At 34.2% G+C, this 20,342-nt stretch overlaps 1 protein-coding gene across 1 annotated transcript in view; it reads right to left on the bottom strand.

Annotated features, from left to right (window-relative positions):
• rasa4 (RAS p21 protein activator 4) overlaps positions 1-20,342 on the bottom strand; it is a 63,507-nt gene that overhangs the window by 36,338 nt on the left and 6,827 nt on the right. Inside the window, 4 exon segments of the mRNA XM_051108808.1 lie at positions 519-651; positions 15,088-15,149; positions 15,407-15,520; positions 17,033-17,089. Of these exon segments, the coding sequence (XP_050964765.1) occupies positions 519-651; positions 15,088-15,149; positions 15,407-15,520; positions 17,033-17,089 (366 nt within the window).

Raw genomic sequence — 20,342 nt, 5'->3', positions numbered from 1 at the left:
TCTGAGATTTTCGACATACCCTAACTGTCTTGAGCCAGAATACACAGAGTTCAGGGAGAGCAAGACAAGATCATTTGAGAATAAGAAGTATTTAAATTGTATCTTTTTTATGTAAATAACCGATCGTTTCGCTAGATAAGACCCTTCTTCCTCGGCTGGGATCGTTTACAGATGCATTTGGGATCATTAGAAGCTGCATTTAAACTGCATTTTGGAAGTTCCAAACTGGAGCACCATATCAGTACATTATATGGAGAAAAATCCTGAAACGTTTTCCTCAAATAACACAATTTCTTTACGACTGAAGAAAGAAAGACATGAACATCTTGGATGACAAGGGGGTCAGTACATTATCTCTAAATTGTTGTTCTGGAAATTGACTTCTCCTTTAAGGCCAATTTTTGTATTGCATTTATGCCACCTGAAAGACAATAATAATAAGGCCTTATTGCTATACTGATCATTAAAGATACACAAACACACACAAATAACAGTTTCTGCTTCTCACAGTTCCTCACCTTGCCTCTAGGACTTGGCAGCAGAGTTTTCGTGGAATATCTCCATCTCCCAGCACTGATATCTGGAGGTGAATCTCCCCTTGCACCTCCTCATCTGGGTCAATTTCTGTTAGGTTCATCCATCCATCTACACCTAAACAGAAAATGACAAGAATCTGAAAACGGAGAGTTCATATATCTTTGCCACTGACAATGATATGAATCATTTAGCAGACAATCAAGTCACGGTGGGCTAAGTTCATGGACGAGGACCCTAAAGCAATCTAGCTCATAGTGCCACAATGGTGCAGGAACAGAATTCAAAGCAGTAGTATTATGGATTCCACTGCTTTATAACATGACGGTATATCTGACACACATATATGACCTGATAGGGGGAAGGTCAGTAAACATGCATGGACGCATCCCTACAGTTAGGATAAATGTAATATATCATATCCCTCCTCAGTAACTCTGGCTTTAAGAGGCTTAGAGTAATAGGATTAATGGCCTTTACAGAATAAGATTATGGCAGACCAGTATTTACTTGGATGTTCAATAAATGTGTGTTAAAATGTAAAGAACAGACTGAGGTTTAAGCTATTATTCACTGAAAATCTGCTCTGTTGCAGCTCTTAAAAAGGATAGTTCACCAAAAATTAAAATTCTGACATTAATTACTCACCCTCATGTCGTTCCAAACCTGTAAGACTTTCGTTCATCTTCACAACACAAATTTTTGATGAAATCCGAGAGCTTTCTGACCCTGCATAGACAGCAACTATTATGTTCAAGGCCCAGAAAGGTAGTAAGGACATTGATAAAAAAAAAGTCCATGTAACCCTAACCCTTGGTTCAACCTTAAAGCGTTACTCCACCCCAAAATGAAAATTTTGTCATTAATCACTTACCCCCATGTCATTCCAAACCCGTAAAAGCTTCGTTCGTCTTTGGAACACAAATGAAGATATTTTTGATGCATTCTGACAGCTCTCTCACCCTCCCATAGACAACAATGTAATTAACACGATTAATGTCCAGAAACGTAGCAAAAAGATCAGTAAAATAATCCATGGTATTCAACTGTAATTTTATGAAGCAACAAGAATACTTTTTGCACACAAAGAAAAAAGAAAACAAAAAAATAAAGACTGTATTCAACAATTTGTCTCCTCCGCATCACCCTAGCGGCATTTTGGGTGTTTTGTGCTGTTTTGTGTCAGCTGCGCCACACGGCTACGTTTTCTACATTTATTTATGCTTTGATTTGAACGAAAACAACGTATCTGTGTGTTGCGGATAACACAGAACAGCATAAGCTGTTTGCGTTCAAGGGATACTATCCAAAATAGCACTAGGGTGACTGCTGCGGAGAATAATTGTTGAATAAAGTCTTTTTTTTTTTTTTTTTACGGTTGAACCCCTGATGGATTATTTTACCGATCTCCTTGCGACGTTTCTGGACGTTAATCGTGATAATTACATTGCTGTCTATGGAAGGGTATATCAAATGAATGCATCAAAAATATCTTCATTTGTGTTCCGAAAACAGAAAAAAAAAAAAAAAAACTTAGAACGACGTGGGGGTAAGTGATTAATGACAAAATTTTCATCTTGGCGTGGAGTAAGCCTTTAATGTTACGAAGCTACGAGAATAAAATAATTGTTGAATAAAGTCATTATTTCTACTTTATTTGCGCACAAAAAGTATAACTATTTTAACAATGTCCTTACTACCTTTCTGAGCCTTAAACATTTTAGTTGTGTTACTGTCTATGCAGGGTCAGAGTGCTCTGACAGAATTTTCATTTTTGAGCGAACTTTCCCTTTAAATCTCATTCTCCATTCAGAAAATGTTGGTGAAAGGGATGTTAATTCTTAATTCTTCGTGGCCACAATATTTATTCGTTTTCCACATATGTAAGGCTATATACTTTAGAAAGCTTCTGTATTTAGGAAATTGAGGATAGCAGCTACTGAAGGCCATTTTTAACATATGTGACCCTGGACCACAAAACCAGTCATAAGATAAGTCATTTCAGAAATTATTCCACCTTTAATGTGAGCTATAACCTGTACAACCCATTTAAAAAACTAATTGAAATCTTGTAGTAGAGTAAAATAAAAGAACTAAAATAATGGGCTTGCATAAGTGTGCACACCCTTAAACTAATACTTTGTTGAAGCACCTTTTGATTTTATTACAGCACTCAGTCTTTTTGGGTATGAGTCTATCAGCATGACACATCTGGACTTGGCAATATTTGCCCACTCTTCTTTGCAAAAACGCTCAAAATCCATCATATTTCGAGGGCTTCTCCTGTGCGCAGCCCTCTTCAGATCACACCAAAGATTTTTAATTGGATTCTTTTGTTGATTTGGATGTATGCTTTGGGTCGTTGTCGTGCTGAAAGATGAAGTTCCTCTTCATCTTCAGCTTTCTAGCAGAAACCTGAAGGTTTTGTGCCAATATTAACTGGTATTTGGAACTGCTCTTAATTCCCTCCACCTTGACTAAGGCCCCAGTTCCAGCTAAAGAAAAACAGCCCCAAAGCATGATGCTGCCACCACCATGCTTCACTGTGGGTATGGTGTTCTTTTGGGGATGTGCAGTGTTGTTTTTACACCAAACACACACTGCCCTCTAAAAGTTTGAAAACACCCCTGGCAAAGTGTGGTTTTGGACGATATCAGCATAAATCCTTATCATTTTTTGGTGCAAATACATTAAAGTACCTTGACATTGTCATTGAAGACCAGCAATAATCATTTTTATTTGGATTACATAATAATGGCAATATATACATGTCAAAGTCAGACATGCCCCTTTGCCAGCTGTGATGCCTGGTTACTGGTTTAAACTTGGCCCAAGTTTTTAAAATATTTTTGGGTCAGCACACCTTAATAGCTTCAACAACTGATTGTCAATTAAGTTTAGAATACAATGAATTTGGGCCCAGATTTTGCAGAGCTGTATTAGCTGCTAATAGTGAATATTTTGATGAATCGAAAATTTAAGTTTTTTCTATGTATAAACTGTTTATGTAATAAAATATGTTTTTGTAGATTGTGTTGTTTCTTATCAGTGCAAAATTATCACAAATGAAAAAGGATTCATGCCAATATTGTCCAAAACCCCACTTTTCTAGGGCGTTTCCAAACTTTTGGAGGGCAGTGTATGTTTTGGAATTATGGCAAAAATGTCCAACCTTGGTTTCATCAAACCATGACACATTTTCCCACATGCTTTTGGAAAACTCTGTTTCTGCAAAACATGGCCAGACTAAAAGGCCTCCGTCTTGCCATCCTACCTCGTAGCCCAGACGTATAAAGAAGACGAGACATTGTTGTCACATTTACTACACAGACAGCACTTGCCAGAAATTCCTGCAGCTCCTTTAATGTTGCTGTAGGCCTCCTGGCAGCCTCTCTGATCAGTTTTCTTTTTATCTTTTCATTCATTTTGGAGGGACGTCCAGTTATGGGTAATGTCACTGTTGTTCCATATTTTCTCCACTTGATGATGACTGTGTTCCATGGTATATCTAATGCCTTGGAAAATAATTTGTACCATTCTCCTGACTGATAGCTATTAAAAATGAGATCCCTCTGATGCTTTGGAAGCTCTCTGCCGACCGTGGCTTTTGCTGTACGACGTGACATTTCAGATTTCAGAAAAAGCCTACTTGAACAGTTGAACCTTATTTGGGGTTAATCAGAGGCACTTTAAATGATGGCAGGTGTCTACTCCTTTTTAACATGAGTTTGAATGTGATTGCTTAATTCGGAACACAGCCACATCCACAGTTATAAGAGGGTGTGCACACTTATGCAACCACATTATTTTAGTTTTTTATTTTAAGATTTCATTGTTTTTTTCAATTGGGTTGTACAGGTTATAGTTCACATTAAAGGTGGATAAAAGTTGTGAAATGATTTATCTTGGTCTCATTTTTTACATCACAGAAACCTGGGATTTTAACAGGGGTGTTTGGAATTTTTATATCCAGTGTATTTCACTGAAAGAGTGACTCAAGATTTTACAGTCCCTGGCTAGTTTCACTGATATGAGGTATAGGAAGTGGACATTTCCTTAAGTGGACATGAGGCTTGTTTATTCCTGTGGCCTGATAAGCAGTTCTTCCTCTCAATTAGTATTCCAGTCTCACTCGTCAAGGTCCGTTTTCCTTTATTGCTCTGGTGAGAAGCCCAAAATATATTGGGCCTGCCAAGGAAAACCTTTCCATTTAGCCGAATGGAAATAACGTTTCTCCTGCTGCTTTCAATTTATTTTGTGGAACTGAACGTCATTATAGCATCTGATTATGCACACATTTCATATATTTGTTTGAAGCTCAGATGTAATTTGTATCTTCAATATACACCAGACAATACTGCCTGATTTAAAAAAAAAAAAAAAAAAAAAAAAAAAACTCAAGCATTCCAGGAAAACACTATTTGTTGTTACTCAGTATTGCTCAAAAGAAATAAATTCAAAAGAGAATGGAATGCAAAATCACCATAATAACCAGCAAATAGCCTGAAATAGCCCATTCTTCACTTCAATCATCCAACCACTAAAAATAAATATCAAAAACATGACATTCATACAGGCGAATTTGTCCACAAACAATCGTTTTAAAGAAAAGACCAGAAGCGTGAAAAAAAGAAGCTGAAGTCTAAAATCTAAATATAACTAAACAGCTAAAACAGCTATTTTATAGAAGCAATTTTTCTACTGATACATTATTCATGCAATGAGAAAACTTCACTGATATGAGGTATAGGAAGCATTGACTGACAGTTAAAGGTCTGCCTCATAAATATGTTCAAAAACACTGCACACACACAGGGTGAACCTTTAAAGAGTCAAGGTCTCTGCTTCAAACACATGCTGAGCCACTAGCCAAAGTCCTTTATAATAGAGTGCTTTCTTCCCTCATCTGCAGATACCGACTAAATGTTTAGGGAGAAAAAACAGAAGGTAAATAATGCTGACTAGATTGTTACATTTTTTTCAGAAAATAAATAGCCTGTGCTAAAGTTGCTTTAGTTGAGTTATATCGTGTCATCAATCGGCCATATTTGCGGCACTGAATGTAAGCAATGCCACTGAACCGAACAAAACTTGCATATTTTGCTGATTATTGCTGTCAATTCTTGTCATCTTTTGGGCTGTACTTATCGGTCAGACCAGGAAAAACATTTGGAGTACTATAGACTGCCTAAAGTTATAACAAATCAAGGAGAAGAGTGCAAAAACACTGTTTGAGGAACAAAAGAGGTTTGTGGTTGGCCAAACTGAACCAGGATTTCCAGAGCAAGAATCTTGACAACAATTGTGTTTGTTCTTATCATTTCCTGTCAGGTAGGTGAAATATTAGGCTAATATATTAATTAATACTGCTCATACGCATCTTTACCACCTATTAACTTTAGTTTGTCAAAATATTGCGCCTTTTCCTGCTTACTAAGTCCTTCTCCATATGATTTAGCAGCTTCCACATGTTTTTTTTACTGTGGTTTAGACAGCATAAATTAGCAGAACAACATATTCAGTGGTACATTAACCATGCAATCCATGCTGTTGTTTACATCCAAGTATTTCCATTATGGCAGTGCAAACCCTCTATTCCCAACAAGATGTCTGTTAAAGATCATTTAATCTGGAAAGCTTCTGCTGTGTACAAACATCTAACAGACGTCTGTAAGATGTCAGTTTTACATACACTCTAAATCACAAACATCTTAAAGACATCTAATAGACATCTATTTGACATCTGATAGGAAATGTCCAACAGACGTATTGCAGATGAGCAAACACTCAAAAAAATATGTCTTGCGGATGTAAATGCAGACGCCAAATGGGCCTCTGTGATGTACTTGTGCTGTCAGGGATTGTTTGTTTTTAGCACCTATCTACAATACTACAGATGGCTGTTTGTGACAATACTTTGTTAGAATCACATTATAGAGTCAATTTTACGTGAACACCATTTGTTATTAGGTGTGTGCAATATTGCCAAAAAATGATGTCTAAATATTCCCTTTATTTCATTGATAATGATATAATTGGTTTTCTGGTACTTTGGTTTAGGCCTATCATGGACAGATGACTCACAATGACTCACACACTTTTCATGTTCTTTATATTCTGTGCTGTGGTTAGTTCGCAGCACTGACAAAAATTTCCATTAAGAGGCAATTACTGTCCTCTTAAAATGACTCCAATGGACATTTTACCTTTGTAAGGCCATTGTTACAACCTTAGTAGATGAATGAATCATGTTTCAGGTCAAATTCTTACATTTAACCAATACATTAAATTAGAATTATAAGACACTTCAAATCAAATGAAATCAGAATCAACAGAATCCATTTCTGAAATAATACTATAAGGTTAAAGGAAACATAACATGAAAATCTAATTTTTAACACGTTTAGGTGCTATAATCAGGTCTCCGGTGCTTCTACCAACCCAGAAAAGGTAAAAAAAAAAGGACAGTCCAGGAACTTTGTTTTGCTAAGCCTTTCTCTTCAAGCATGCAAAAATTTAGCACGTCAGATTTCTCTCGATCTTATTATAAAATTACGCCAGTGACACTTTGTTTTGATAGTCCACTTTAGACATTCTACTAACAGTAAGTAACTTTGCAACTGCATGTCAGCTAGTCATTACAGTATTAGTAGACTGTCTGCTTAATATCTTCTAAACAGTCTTCTAAACTTTGCACGTACATGTCTTATTCTACTAACCCTAAACCTAACCTAACAGTCTGCTCTGAGAGTTAGTAGACATGTAGTTGCAAATTGATGAGAATTAGTTGACATGTAGTTGCAAAGTGACTTATAGTTAGTAGAATGTCTAAAGTGGACTATCAAAATAAAGTGTAACCATTACGCCCCTTAATCTGCACGTTTCCACCCACAGTGCTGCAATTCTGTTTTCGCAAGGGACAACGGTGTACCAGTTCTAACGCTATGGCGAAAGTTTGAGCAAAGCATGCTAACTGTTCTGTCGTTGGCTGCACGGATGTGCACAGAACACTATTTAGAGTCCCAACCTCAGAGGAGACAAGAGAGCAGTGGATTTATTGATTTATTTACTGTTATTATGCCGCTGACACACAGATCTAATATAAACATGCGAGTGCTTTCCCAGCTGTTCACCTTTACAGACATAACTGACTGTTTTTGTAACTCCTTTGTGTTTTTAACCTAAACTTGTGTGTATTTGACAGTTTAAGCGCAATCAGACATGAAAGAGAACTTAGTTTAGTACTAACATGCCGTGTGTCAGCCGCTTTCTGTCTGTGTGCTTCGGATGTGTGCACTCAGAAAACCCTATATCAGAAGTTTAATGTCACACCCCTGTGGACTGTTTTGTAGGTTTTTCCTGTTCCGTTTCTTGTTATGACGTCATTGTTTAATCACTTTCACCTGTCCTGTTCTCATTAGCCTGGTTATATAAGTTTGATTCAGTTCTTCGTTTCTTGTCGGGTCTTAAAGTCATTTCATGTTACGTTTCGTTGTGTTAGCGTGCGGTTTCCCTGCTTTTCCTGTTCGTTCCTGTTCCCTGGTGTGAATTATATTAATAAAGTGCGTGTTCCTGACACCCTCGTCCCTACTCCTCCTTCCCGCACACGACGCCTGACATTTAAACTGAAATGGCTTTAAAACGCATGATTTAGTAGCAATAGACATGATAATTAACAACAAACATGTTTTTTTAGCAGAGTATCTGAGGAAAGAGCTGTAAAGTCATGGCCCTATTCTGGAAAAGGGGGTGGGGAAAAGCAGCTCATTTGCATTTAAAGAGACATACATGAAAACAGCATGTTTCTGCTTTTACTTAAAATAGGCATTTTCAAAATAATATAATAAATGATCTGTGGGGTATTTTGAGCTGAAATTCACATTCTGGAGACACCTGAAACTTATATTACATCTTGTAAAAAGAGGCATAATTGCTCTCCTTTAAATCATTCATTCAAAGCAGTTGATTCATTCAGAAATGAAGCAAGTGACTGTCTTTATGAATGGATCACTGATTCATTCACTGCATTGGTCAGAAATGTGCAACGGTTTTTGTTTTTCTGTAGCTTTGTTTCAAACTGTTTTCATCATGTAGTGAATGTGTGGAAGGTTTTTTTTTTTTTTTTGAGTGACATTCTCAAATATATCACACACCCCCTGTTTGTGGCAAACGGCTTCTTTGATTAGAAATTAAATGATCATTCTCAAGATCCACATTCAAAAAATGCAGCAGATAAATGCAGCTAAAATGATTTATCTCATACTCATCGGTGTTTGCTCATTCTTCTCTACATCTCCATTCCAAGAATGTCATAATTAGAGTGTCTATATGCCAACCTGAATAATAAGCCAGCGTTCTCCTTTCAGCTAATTACACACCGACTCACGCTGTTATCGGTGAGGTTAGACTATGATTTGACTTATAGCTAACTTGAATGTTCACACCCTGTCAAACCAAGGGAAACTTGAGCGCAGGGCTATTTCTGTACTCTGCAGAACGTGTCCTTTCACTAAATGCTATTTCAGAGGCCTTAGAGAGAAAGGTTATGTGAGGCCATTGGTTTGTTAGAGCTGCAGAGAGAGCGAGGGTGAGAAGAGGACAGATGAGGAGAAGAAGAGAACCAGCATAAAGAGTCATTCGAAAGTCAATGAAGGCTGACTTGAGTAACAGTTACTGTCAGATCCACTTCTTCTGGATGCATCTCCTTATTGTCTCATTTTTATCTTATCATGCCTGGTTAGGACATGTACATTATTAAGATTTTTTTCATATTTTTGAAAGAAGACTTTTATGCTCACCAAGGCAATTAAAAATAGAGTAAAACAGCAATATTGTAAAATATTATTAACACATCTAACACATTTTTCTGTTTTAGTTATTACTCCAGACTTCAATGTCAAATGATCCTTTAGAAATCATTCTCCATGTTGAAATTTTTGTGGAATCTGTGATACATTTTTGTTTTCAAGATTTCTTTGATGAATAGAAAATTCAGTGAACAGCATTCACATGCAATAGAAATCTTTTGTAACATTATAAATGTCTTTACTGCAACTTTTGATCAATGTAATCTGTCTTTGCTGAAAAAGTATTCTTTTTCTGTCTTTTTTTTTTTCATTTCCTGTCTTGTTCCAAACATTTGAATGGTAGTGTATCATGGCTTTTAAAATGAAATGAAATGAAGTAAAATAAATTAAAATAAATTAAATAATTTAAAACAAAATGAAATAAATTAAAATGTAATAAAATAAAATAAAAAAATGAAATGAAACAAAATAAAATAAAATGAGATAAAATAAAATTAAATTAAATAAAAATAAAATTAAATAAAATACAATAAAACTAAATTAAAATGAAATATGAAAAGAACTAAAATAAAATGAAATAAAATAAATAAAAAAATGAAATAAAACAAAAAATGAAAAACAAAATAAAATAAAATGACAAAATAAAAAAATGAAATAAAATACAATAAAAAAACTAAATTAAAATGAAACATGAAATAAAATATAATAAAATATAAATAAAATAAAATGAAATTAGATAAAATAAAATAAAAGAAATGAAAAGAAATGAAATAAAATAAAATAAAATGAAAATGAAATAAAATAAAATGAAAATGAAATAAAATTAAAATAAAATAAAAGTTAAATAAAACTAAAATAAAATAAAATAAAATAAAATAAAATTACACAAAACTAAATAAAATAAAATAAAACCAAATAAAACAACATAAAACAAAATAAAATAAATAAAAACAAAATAAAATGATATAAAACAAAATAAAATAAATTAAAACAAAATGAAATGGGATAAAAATTCAATAAAACAAAATAAAAATGATATAAAATAAAAATCAATAAAATTAAATATGAAATTAAATGAAACAAGATGAAATAAAAATAAAATAAAATAAAATGATATTAAATAACTAAAATAAAAAAATAAATTAAATAAAAATTAAATAAAACGAAAAATGAAAAATTAAATTAAATTAAACGACATAAATAAATAAATAAAATACAATAAAAAACTAAATTAAAATGAAACATTAAATAAAATAAAATGAAATATAAATAAAATAAAAAAATGAGAAAAAAATAAAATAAACAAAATAAAATGAAATAAAAGTTAAATAAAATAAAATGAAATAAAAGTTAAAACAAAAACGAAAACTAAACTAAAATAAAATAAAATTACATAAAACTAAATAAAATAAAATAAAACCAAATAAAACAACATAAAACTAAATAAAATAAATAAAAACAAAATGAAATGACATAAAATGAAATAAAATAAGTTAAAACAAAATGACATGGGATAAAAATGTAATAAAACAAAATAAAAAATGAAATAAAATAAAAATCAATAAAATGAAATATGAAATTAAATGAAACAATGAAATAAAAAAATAAAATGAAATGAAATTAGATAAAATAAATACAATAAAATAATAAATAAATAAAATTAAATACATATTTTTTTTTAAATTGTAAAAATTTAATTAGAATGCAGTCCTTTTAAAATTTAATGATATTTTACGATATTTCTGTTTTACTGCGTAAGCATAAGAGACTTCTTTCAAAAGAATTTCAAAAATCTCAGTTATTCCAAACTTTTAATAGTGTATATATGGTCACAGACAACAAATTTTTGGGAACAAAATAAAGAACTGTTGCGAGTCAGATTCGAACCAGCAATACCCACATGAGAACCAAAGCTCCATACGTTGACCAGTGCACTAACTCCAAGCTGCTGCAGTCCCTAAAATAAGGCTAGGGTTGCTGGGCAACATTTACTGGGCTCTCGATCATGTTTTAGGCTATTGTTAATGCTAACAAGCTGAGCCGCGTATCTAAACAATCATTATTATACCCTATCTCTCTGAGACACCAACACAGTGAGCTAAACAATGTTAATGAATGGTGTCATTTCGCTTTTCTGTTCCATCACGGATGGCCTGTGTTCTGTGACTAGTCATCAACACGTCACAGGAGGTACAATGAGTGATGCTCTCTTCCATTTTGTGCCATGATAATGGATCACCCTGCCGTGTCCTTGCCCCTCAGGCACAACACACAGGAGTTGCAAGCCCAGACAACCACAATGACTCACCAGCACCGATCTCAAAACACCACCTCACAGGAACCCCACTAAAACGTGTGGTCGTAGTACACCAGGGAGTCCTACTCCGGCTATGTTGATTTAAAGTCACTTCATGCAGGTCTTCAATTTTCCTCATCAGTATTGTTGTCTTGTTTTCAGAGTAAAAAATTACATTTGCTTGAGAAACAATCGGAGAATACTGAAGAGAATGTGGCTGTGACTCATTCCATTTCCTAGTTCACTATGTCATGAATCAGTATATCATGAACACCATATTTGGGACACTGTTGACTCGATTACCTGTGACACACATATGAAGTCACACATTAATACGCAGCTGGTATTATTAACTCTGCATCATGGATCCTTGCTGTATTTTAATCTAATTTTGAAATGTAATTTATTCATGTGATGCAAAGCTGAATTTTCAGCACCATTACTTCAGTCTTCAGTGTCACATGATCCTTCAGAAATCATTTTAATATGCTGATTTGCTGCTCAAGAACATTTTGTATTTTTATCAATGTTGAAAACAGCTAATTACATATTTTTTTAAATAGAAACTGTGATGCATTTGTGTCACAATTCTTATTGAATTCTTAATGGAAAGATAAAGAACAGCAAAAAATACATTTCTTTTAAAAAGTCTTTGATCATTAATGCTTTTTTGCTTAACAAAAGCATTCATTTCTTTTAAAAAAATCATACTGATCCCAAACTTTCAAAAGCTAGTCATGTTAAATGAAGTTCCAAACGTAGGTTCGGGAGGAGCCTAATCATTCAGTCCTGTCAATCATCATTATAAGCCTATATAAGCAGCTCTCATTGCACCATCCCAGCCTCAAGTTCTTCCGGCATCCCTCCACCTCCCCTTCTCCTCCTCTATTTCTGTTATTCTCCCTCTAGGTAATATCGGAATGGGGGGTTGAACTCGGTGCTCAAGCCAAGCCTCGGGTTCGAGCCTCCATTAAGGACAGTAAGCCAAGTTTGTTTACCATTGCCCATCAGGATTGGGTGGGCAGGCGGACTCGTGAAACAAATATAAAATAAAAACATTAATCCTTAAAATCAAACATACAGATCATAATCAATTTAACAATTAAAATTTAATTTTAATATTCTTCTAATTCCTATATTGTGACTCCTGTGTAATAGGGGTGGATGCAGATACCGATTATTACAGATCAAGTAAGCCGACAACCGATATTTTGAACCGATATATATGTTTTGTGTAAGCATTAAGTATATAAATAATGTCAAAATTAAGAATAACAAGGGCTCTGACAAAAAAAAAAAAATCTTTAAATGCTTTTAAATCTTTTTATTGGCAAATTGGTTTAAAAAAAAAAAATCCGATACCGATAACTATATAAATGCTTATATTGGTGCCAAAAATCAGTCAACCCCGACTGTGTAATACTTCAAACTTTGAAGGATTGTTTCCCTTTAAGGGGTCATCAGATGCCCATTTTCCAAAACAACACCCTTTTTATCTTGTCAAAATGAGCTCTGCAAAAATCATCCCATTCTGATGGACTGTTCCTTTAAATGCAAATGAGCTCTGTTTGCCCCGCCCCTCTCTACTCTCTGTGGAGTGACAAGCTGCTCTGAGAGATTGTTTACTTTAACCACATTTAGAGAATCACGATGGATCACACAATGACTTGCACGAACATAGGTCGCCAACGGCCTGACCATCTGCGCTTTAATGTCGGGCCATTTCTTTATGATAGAAAAGCTACTGCCACTGTAATTTCTTTAATATGTGGACATTGAAACATGTAAACTCAGGGTGATGGTTTAAACTTTTATTTTGAAATCACGATGTTAGCATATTGAGAAATATAATTATGTATTCTCCTGTGTTTGCATAGGTTTATAATGATTTACCTTACAAATCTGATGAAATAGCACAAGTTGCATTCCCAGATGAAGGTTATAATAAACCCAAACTCACAGCAAAATGCAGACATGGAGTTTGAGACATGTAAATGATAACGGTTTGTGCAGCAGCATTGACTGTGATTGGAGCGGAGCACACGTAAATAATTAAAGCGCATATATTAAACCTGCATCGGATATATTTATTTAATTGAATCATAGCATTTGTGAATTCTTAATAGCATTATGCTTTATTTTTTAATGGGTTTAGTGAAATGCGCCACTTGACACGGGCAAAATGCAATCTAAGTTTTTTTAAATTCAAATACTCAAATAGAATCGAGGAATCGTTGCAGCCCTACAACCAACACTATCTCATTTTCATACGATTCGTACGAACTTAGTCTTACGATTTTGTATGTTTTCTATGAGGGGTATGTTTAAAGGTGGGGTTAGAGGTGGTCATTCGTAAGAATTCCTACAAATTTGCCACCTTGTAAAATACGTACAATTTTTCACAAGACATACAAATTTAGCCAGGTTGTACAAATATGTACGAATTGCTGTGGGATTGGATTGGGACAACTCATATTTACTGATTTTGACTGCATTTTCTGTTTTGGTGCCAGTTTTCTACATTTTGCAAAGGAAATGCAAGTTTTTGATGACAGTGTGTTGTGGGTGGTTGACAGAGCATTGCTAGGCTGTTTCTAGGGCATTCTGGGTGGTTGTTAAAATGTTGTTCATGGTTGTTTGTCTTTTTATATAAATCTATGGCATTTTTCACCTCTTACATTAATAACCAGGTGAAAATGCCTTTAATACTCAGAGACGGGGGGTTAATCAAATCTCTAAACAGTATTATGAATAGATGTAGCAACATTAACTAAATGTGACCCTGGACAACAAAACCAGTCATAAGGTTACATTTTTTAAATTGAGATGTATACATCATTTGAAAGCTGATAAATAAGCTTTCCATTGATGTATGTTTTCTTAGGATAAAGCAATATTTATCTGAGATACAACTATTTAAAAATCTAGAATCTGAGGGTGCAAAAAAATCTAAATATTGAGAAAATCACCTTTAAAGTTGATCAAATAAAGTTCTTAGCAATGCACATTACTATTAAAAAAAAAGTTTTGATATATTTGTGGTAGGAAATTTACAAACTATCTTCATGGAACATGGTCTTTACTTAATATCCTAATGATTTTTGCTATTTTAAAAGAAAAATTGATCATTTTGACCCATACAATGTATTTTTGGCTATTGCTACAAATATATCCATGCTATTTAAGACTGTTTTTTTTGTCCAGGGTCACAAAGCAAGTTTGTCACAGTTATGTGACAGTCACACGTCTTATAGTTTAAAGTCCACTTTTATGACCGTCTGACTACAGCTCTGACTTGATTATTTGTCACAACTTCCTTGCAACACTCACCTTACAATCTCAATCTTGTTGACACTGAGAAATGCCTTGTTGGCTCTGGATATTGATTTCCCATTTCACCACAGCGAGTGAAAAAGTCGTAAATTCTCTCTGGGAAATACTCTCTCTTACCTTGAGGCTTAGCAGTGAGAACCTCCCTACTGATTGACACCTTCCCAATGACGTCATCTCGGCTGTGAACAGATATACATATATATTATATTTATATAGAATTTAAATTATAGATACATTTAAATATTTTAAATATAAATATAACATTTTTCTTCCATATATACATGCAAGTGTGTGTGTTTGTATATACATAATAAATATACACACTACTCACACATATATAATATAAACACAAACTTTAATTTTGGATGCGATTAATCGCGATTAATCGTTTGACAGCCCTAGTAAGTAGTACAACGACTAATATGTAGGTTCAGACCTGAGAGAGTCCTCATCCAGCACATAAAAAGACACCGTACGAAAGTAGGGAGGAAGATGGACAGTGTATTCTTCACCCCAAAATGGAGACAGTGTCTTCCATATTGTTGCTGTCCTGAGAGACAGATAAAAGAAACAAAATTATTACTCTCTACACAAGTTAAAAATCATCCTGGTGTGCTTATAAATGACCATTTTTATCCTGTGATGTTTTGAACATTAAATGTGTATTATTTGTATAAAATAGCTACTAATTTGTTAAGTCTGAAAAAGAATAACTAAAAAAAGAATACTATTAAAAAATGTTTTTGCTGACTAAAATAAAACTAAAATAAAATAAAATATAAATATTAGATAAAATTGCAAAGTAAAAAAAAAAATTAATAAAAAACTATGCCTTGGCAACTAACTGAATTAAAAGTTTAAGTACTAAAATTACTGATATTACTGAAACATAAAAGTAAAAAAAATATTTTAAATATTTTAAAAATCCAAAACAAATAAAAATTGCAAATGCAATAACAAAATCACTAAAATTTCTGAAAATGAAAATCACAAAAGGCAAAGATGTCTGGCAAAGACCACTTTCTATATATGTATTTTATACCTCTAAATGAACAGAGAAGTTCTGGAGAATCAGTATGAAGATAATGATATCTATTTAAACAGTACCAAAACCAGAAAGCAGTTTTCTTTAACCACAGTGATAGGCAGACAGGTGGTTCATATATAAATGTCAATATCTAATCATTCTAAGCAAAGATTAGCATTTTGTTAATCTGTTAAGGCAAATGTTTTTGTAAACACGGCATATCATTTTCACTCTTTGCCCAACAGACTCACAAGGCTTATTTACTGTGGTAATGATCCTGTGGAAACAAACATCAGCCGACTATCCATGCTTAACATTTATTTACTCTCAGATTTGGTATTGCAGGGACAGAATGTAACTCATTGACCCCGAAAAAATCACTGTGGCTCAGAAAACACACACTCAGTAACATTTACTGTTGATATCAATAGCATGATTGTTAAACCTTTCAGTTCAGCTGGAAAATAAGTTATTTTTATAGGCGCCGGGAATAAAGTGAGTCACAAAAGAGATGGTGGAGTGAATAACAAATAAAGCAATATAATAAACTTAATAAGTCCAATTTAAAATTCCAGCATTTTCACTGCTCTCATTGTGGTTGTGGTTCCTTTTCATGCATATAAGATGGATTTCATTTCTTCTACCTTCCACCTCCTACTCTTAATTCCGTGTGGAGCAGCAGGAATCAATATGCCCACACTGTACTGACGGTCACAGCATATATATTTTGCGTTTTGAACCTCCACCTCGCACTCCTCAAATCGTAGGTTTGTTTAGTGTAACCTTTACATAGCTGCCAAACGTGGAGGTACACAAGCTCTGGTACAACCACACAGCAATCTATGGAACAGGCGAGATTTCAATTATGTGGCACAAATTAAATTAGTTCTGCTTCACAGAAAATTTCATTTCTAACCTGCTCAGTTTGTGATAATTGACTTATTATAGGCTGTATAGCAACATGGACCAATATTAGATCACCAAACACTGGGGCTCAAATTAAAATGTCAGGAAAGAAAAAAAAATCATACCTACCGAATTATTGCCTCATTATCAATTTTCACAATGCAGTATGGATCACTGCTTCCAGTTCTGCAAGTGAAATGAACAATAATGTTATTGCACACTGGCAGAATTCTCTGAGCAATTGTTATTAATCTCACGAGCACACTTGATTGGTTTATGCAATCAAGAATTTTAATTACATGCCAATTATGATGCTGTTGCTCTCTCAGATCAGCAACGAGGCGTGTTTAAATATAAAGAGATGATATACGTTTATAGTTTACAAGGTTAAATGAAAAATATTTTTGTCCTTATATCAAAGGAGAGTTTTAACTATAACTACAGTGCCTTGCGAAAGTATTCACACCCCTTCATTTTTTCACGTTTTATGTTGCTGCCTTATGTTAAACTGTTTTAAATTATTAAATTATTTTCCACATCAGTCTACACTCCATACACTATAATGACAAAGCAATTTCGTAAATTTATTTAAATAAGTAAATAAATAAATAAAAAACTAAAATAAGTGCATTGCATAAGTATTCATACCCTTAACTCAGCACTTAGCTGAAGCATCTTTACAGCCTCTAGTCTTTTGGGGTATGATGTGACAAGCTTTGCACATCAGCATCTGCCTCGTCTCTTCACCTCTCAAGACGAGCGTTTGGCATTAAAAGGTATATAACTTGTATTATTTTTATGAAAATAACAGATCGTTTCGCTAGATAAGACCCTTCTTTCTCAGCCGGGATCATTTACAACCGCACTTGGGATCTGAAATGTTTTCCTCAAAAATCATAATTTCTTTACGACTGAAGAAAGAAAGATATGAACTTCTTGGATGACTAGGGAGTGAGAACATATATATGTAAATCTTATACAAATGGACTTCTCCTTTAAAAACTTGTTTTGTGCTTTGTCATTATAGTGTATGGAGTGTAGATTTATGTGGGAAAAAAGTAATTTAAAGCAGTTTAACATAAGGCAGCATCATAACAAAATATGAAATACATGAAGGGGTATGAATACTTTCGCAAAGCCCTGTAAAAAAAAAAAAAAAAGATTTTATATCCTCATTCCATAGAAGAGCCTTTTTAAAGTCCCACAAAGAATCTTCATTTCTGGAGCTTTAAAGAAACCTATATGAAAGAACTTTATTAATCTTTTATTTCACAAAATCATTATCAATCCAACCATGATATTAATGAGATTTCAGAGGAAAGTCATTTATGGGGTCAAAGACTGTCCAAGATATATATTAAAAAATCTAGTTTCAAAACTTTTGCCAGATCCATAGAAATGCAGTCTTTGTAGGTTTTTATACAGTTTTCAAAAAGCTTTATACTATTTTTAAAAAATGTATGTATGCATGTCTTTCTTCTGTTACAAATATCATGAATTAGTAATTCATAAATCATTAAGCATTTGGAGAGCTGCAGCACATGACATTTTACTGAACTAACCTTGTCATAAAAATGTGAAATTATGTCATACTTCAAGAGACTTACTGACATTGACACATAAGTAGGATGATGTTCAAGGGTCCTCTCTACGATATCATTTTTTTAAAAATGTTTTTTTATTGTTTTTTTTTTTTTAGCATGTGGGTTGCTCTACATGACTTTGTTTCTCACACAATATGACTTTGATTTGGAATAAAATAAAATAAAATATTTCACCAAAACTGTTTCATGGGCCCTTTTCACAGACTGTGATGATGTGTTTTAACAATTATCATTACCAGAAATCCAGTTTTCTATAGTTTCTTTTTTTTAATGTATGTACATTTATAACACTACACTATGTATAATATTGCCTTGGCATCAAAGTACAAATATATATATATATATATATATATATATATATATGTAGGGCTATATACAGTATCTCACAAAAGTGAGTACACCCCTCACATTTCAGCAATCATTTTAGTATATATTCTCAAGGGACAATACTATAGAAATGAAACTTGGATATATTTTAGAGTAGTCAATGTGCAGCTTGTATAGCAGTGTATATTTACTGTCCCCTAAAAATAACTCAACATACAGCCATTATTGTCAAAACTGTGTCCAAAGTGTCAATATTTTGTGTTAACACCATTGTTATCTAGCATTGCCTTAATCATTCTGAACATGGAATTCACCAGAGCTGCACAGGTTGTTGCTGGGATCCTCTTCAAATCCTCTATAATGACATCATGGAGCTGCTGGATGTTAGACACATGGTGCTTCTCCACCTACCGCTTGAGGATGTCCCATAGGTGCTCAATAGGGTTCAAGACAGATCACCTTCACCTTCCTCAGCAAGGCAATTGTCATCTTGGTGGTGTGTTTGGGGTCATTATCATGTTGGAAAACTGCCGTTCGGCCCAGTTTCTGAAGGGAAGGGATCATGTTCTGCTTCGGAAATGTACAGTACGTAATGGAATCCATGTTTCTCTCAATGAACCTCAGCTCCCCAGTACCAGCAGCACTCATGCAACCCCAGACCATGATGCTACCACCACCATGCTTGACTGTAGGAGAGACACCATTTTCTTGGTACTCCTCACCAGGGCATCACCACACATGCTGGACACCATCTGAGCCAAACAAGTTTATTTTAGTCTCATCAGACCACAGGACATGGTTCCAGTAATTCATGCTCTTGGAGCTTCAGAAGAGGATTCCTTCTCGGATGACGTCAATGCAAACTTGTTGCAGTGTGCAGCATATGGTCTGAGCACTGACAAGCAGACCTTCTACTTCTGCAACCTCTAAAGCAATGCTGGCAGCACTCGTGCATCTGTTTTTTGAAGCCAGGTTCTGCACCTGACGCATTAAGCGAGCACTCAACTTCGTTGATCGACCCTTGCGAGGCCTATTCCGAATGGAACCCCTCTTGGAAAACCTATGTATGACCCTGGCCACAATACTGTAACTCAGTTTCAGGTTGTTACTGAACCTCTTATAGCCTAGGCCATCTTTGTGGAGAGCAACAATTCTAATTCTCAAATCTTCAGAGAGCTGTTTGCCATGAGGTGCCTTGTTGAACATCCAGTGGTCAGTATGAGAGAATTGTACTCAAAGCACCAAATTTTAACTGCTCTAATACAAGATACGCAACTTTGTATGGTCCTGTCAAGTAGACAAAAACATGAACATGATGAATAGGACATGTGTCTTTGCATGGTTAAATGAGATAGTGCTATTATCACTTAGCGTGTACTCACTTTTGTTGCCAGCTATTTTTACAATAATGGCTGTATGTTGAGTTATTTTCAGGGGACAGTAAATATACACTGCTATACAAGCTGCACATTGACTACTCTAAAATATATCCAAGTTTCATTTCTATA

Source organism: Labeo rohita, chromosome 5 (assembly GCF_022985175.1).
Source record: "Labeo rohita strain BAU-BD-2019 chromosome 5, IGBB_LRoh.1.0, whole genome shotgun sequence".
Lineage (NCBI taxonomy): Eukaryota > Metazoa > Chordata > Actinopteri > Cypriniformes > Cyprinidae > Labeo > Labeo rohita.
The sequence above is the reverse complement of the archived record's forward strand: the minus strand, read 5'-3'. Positions and strand labels throughout refer to the sequence as shown.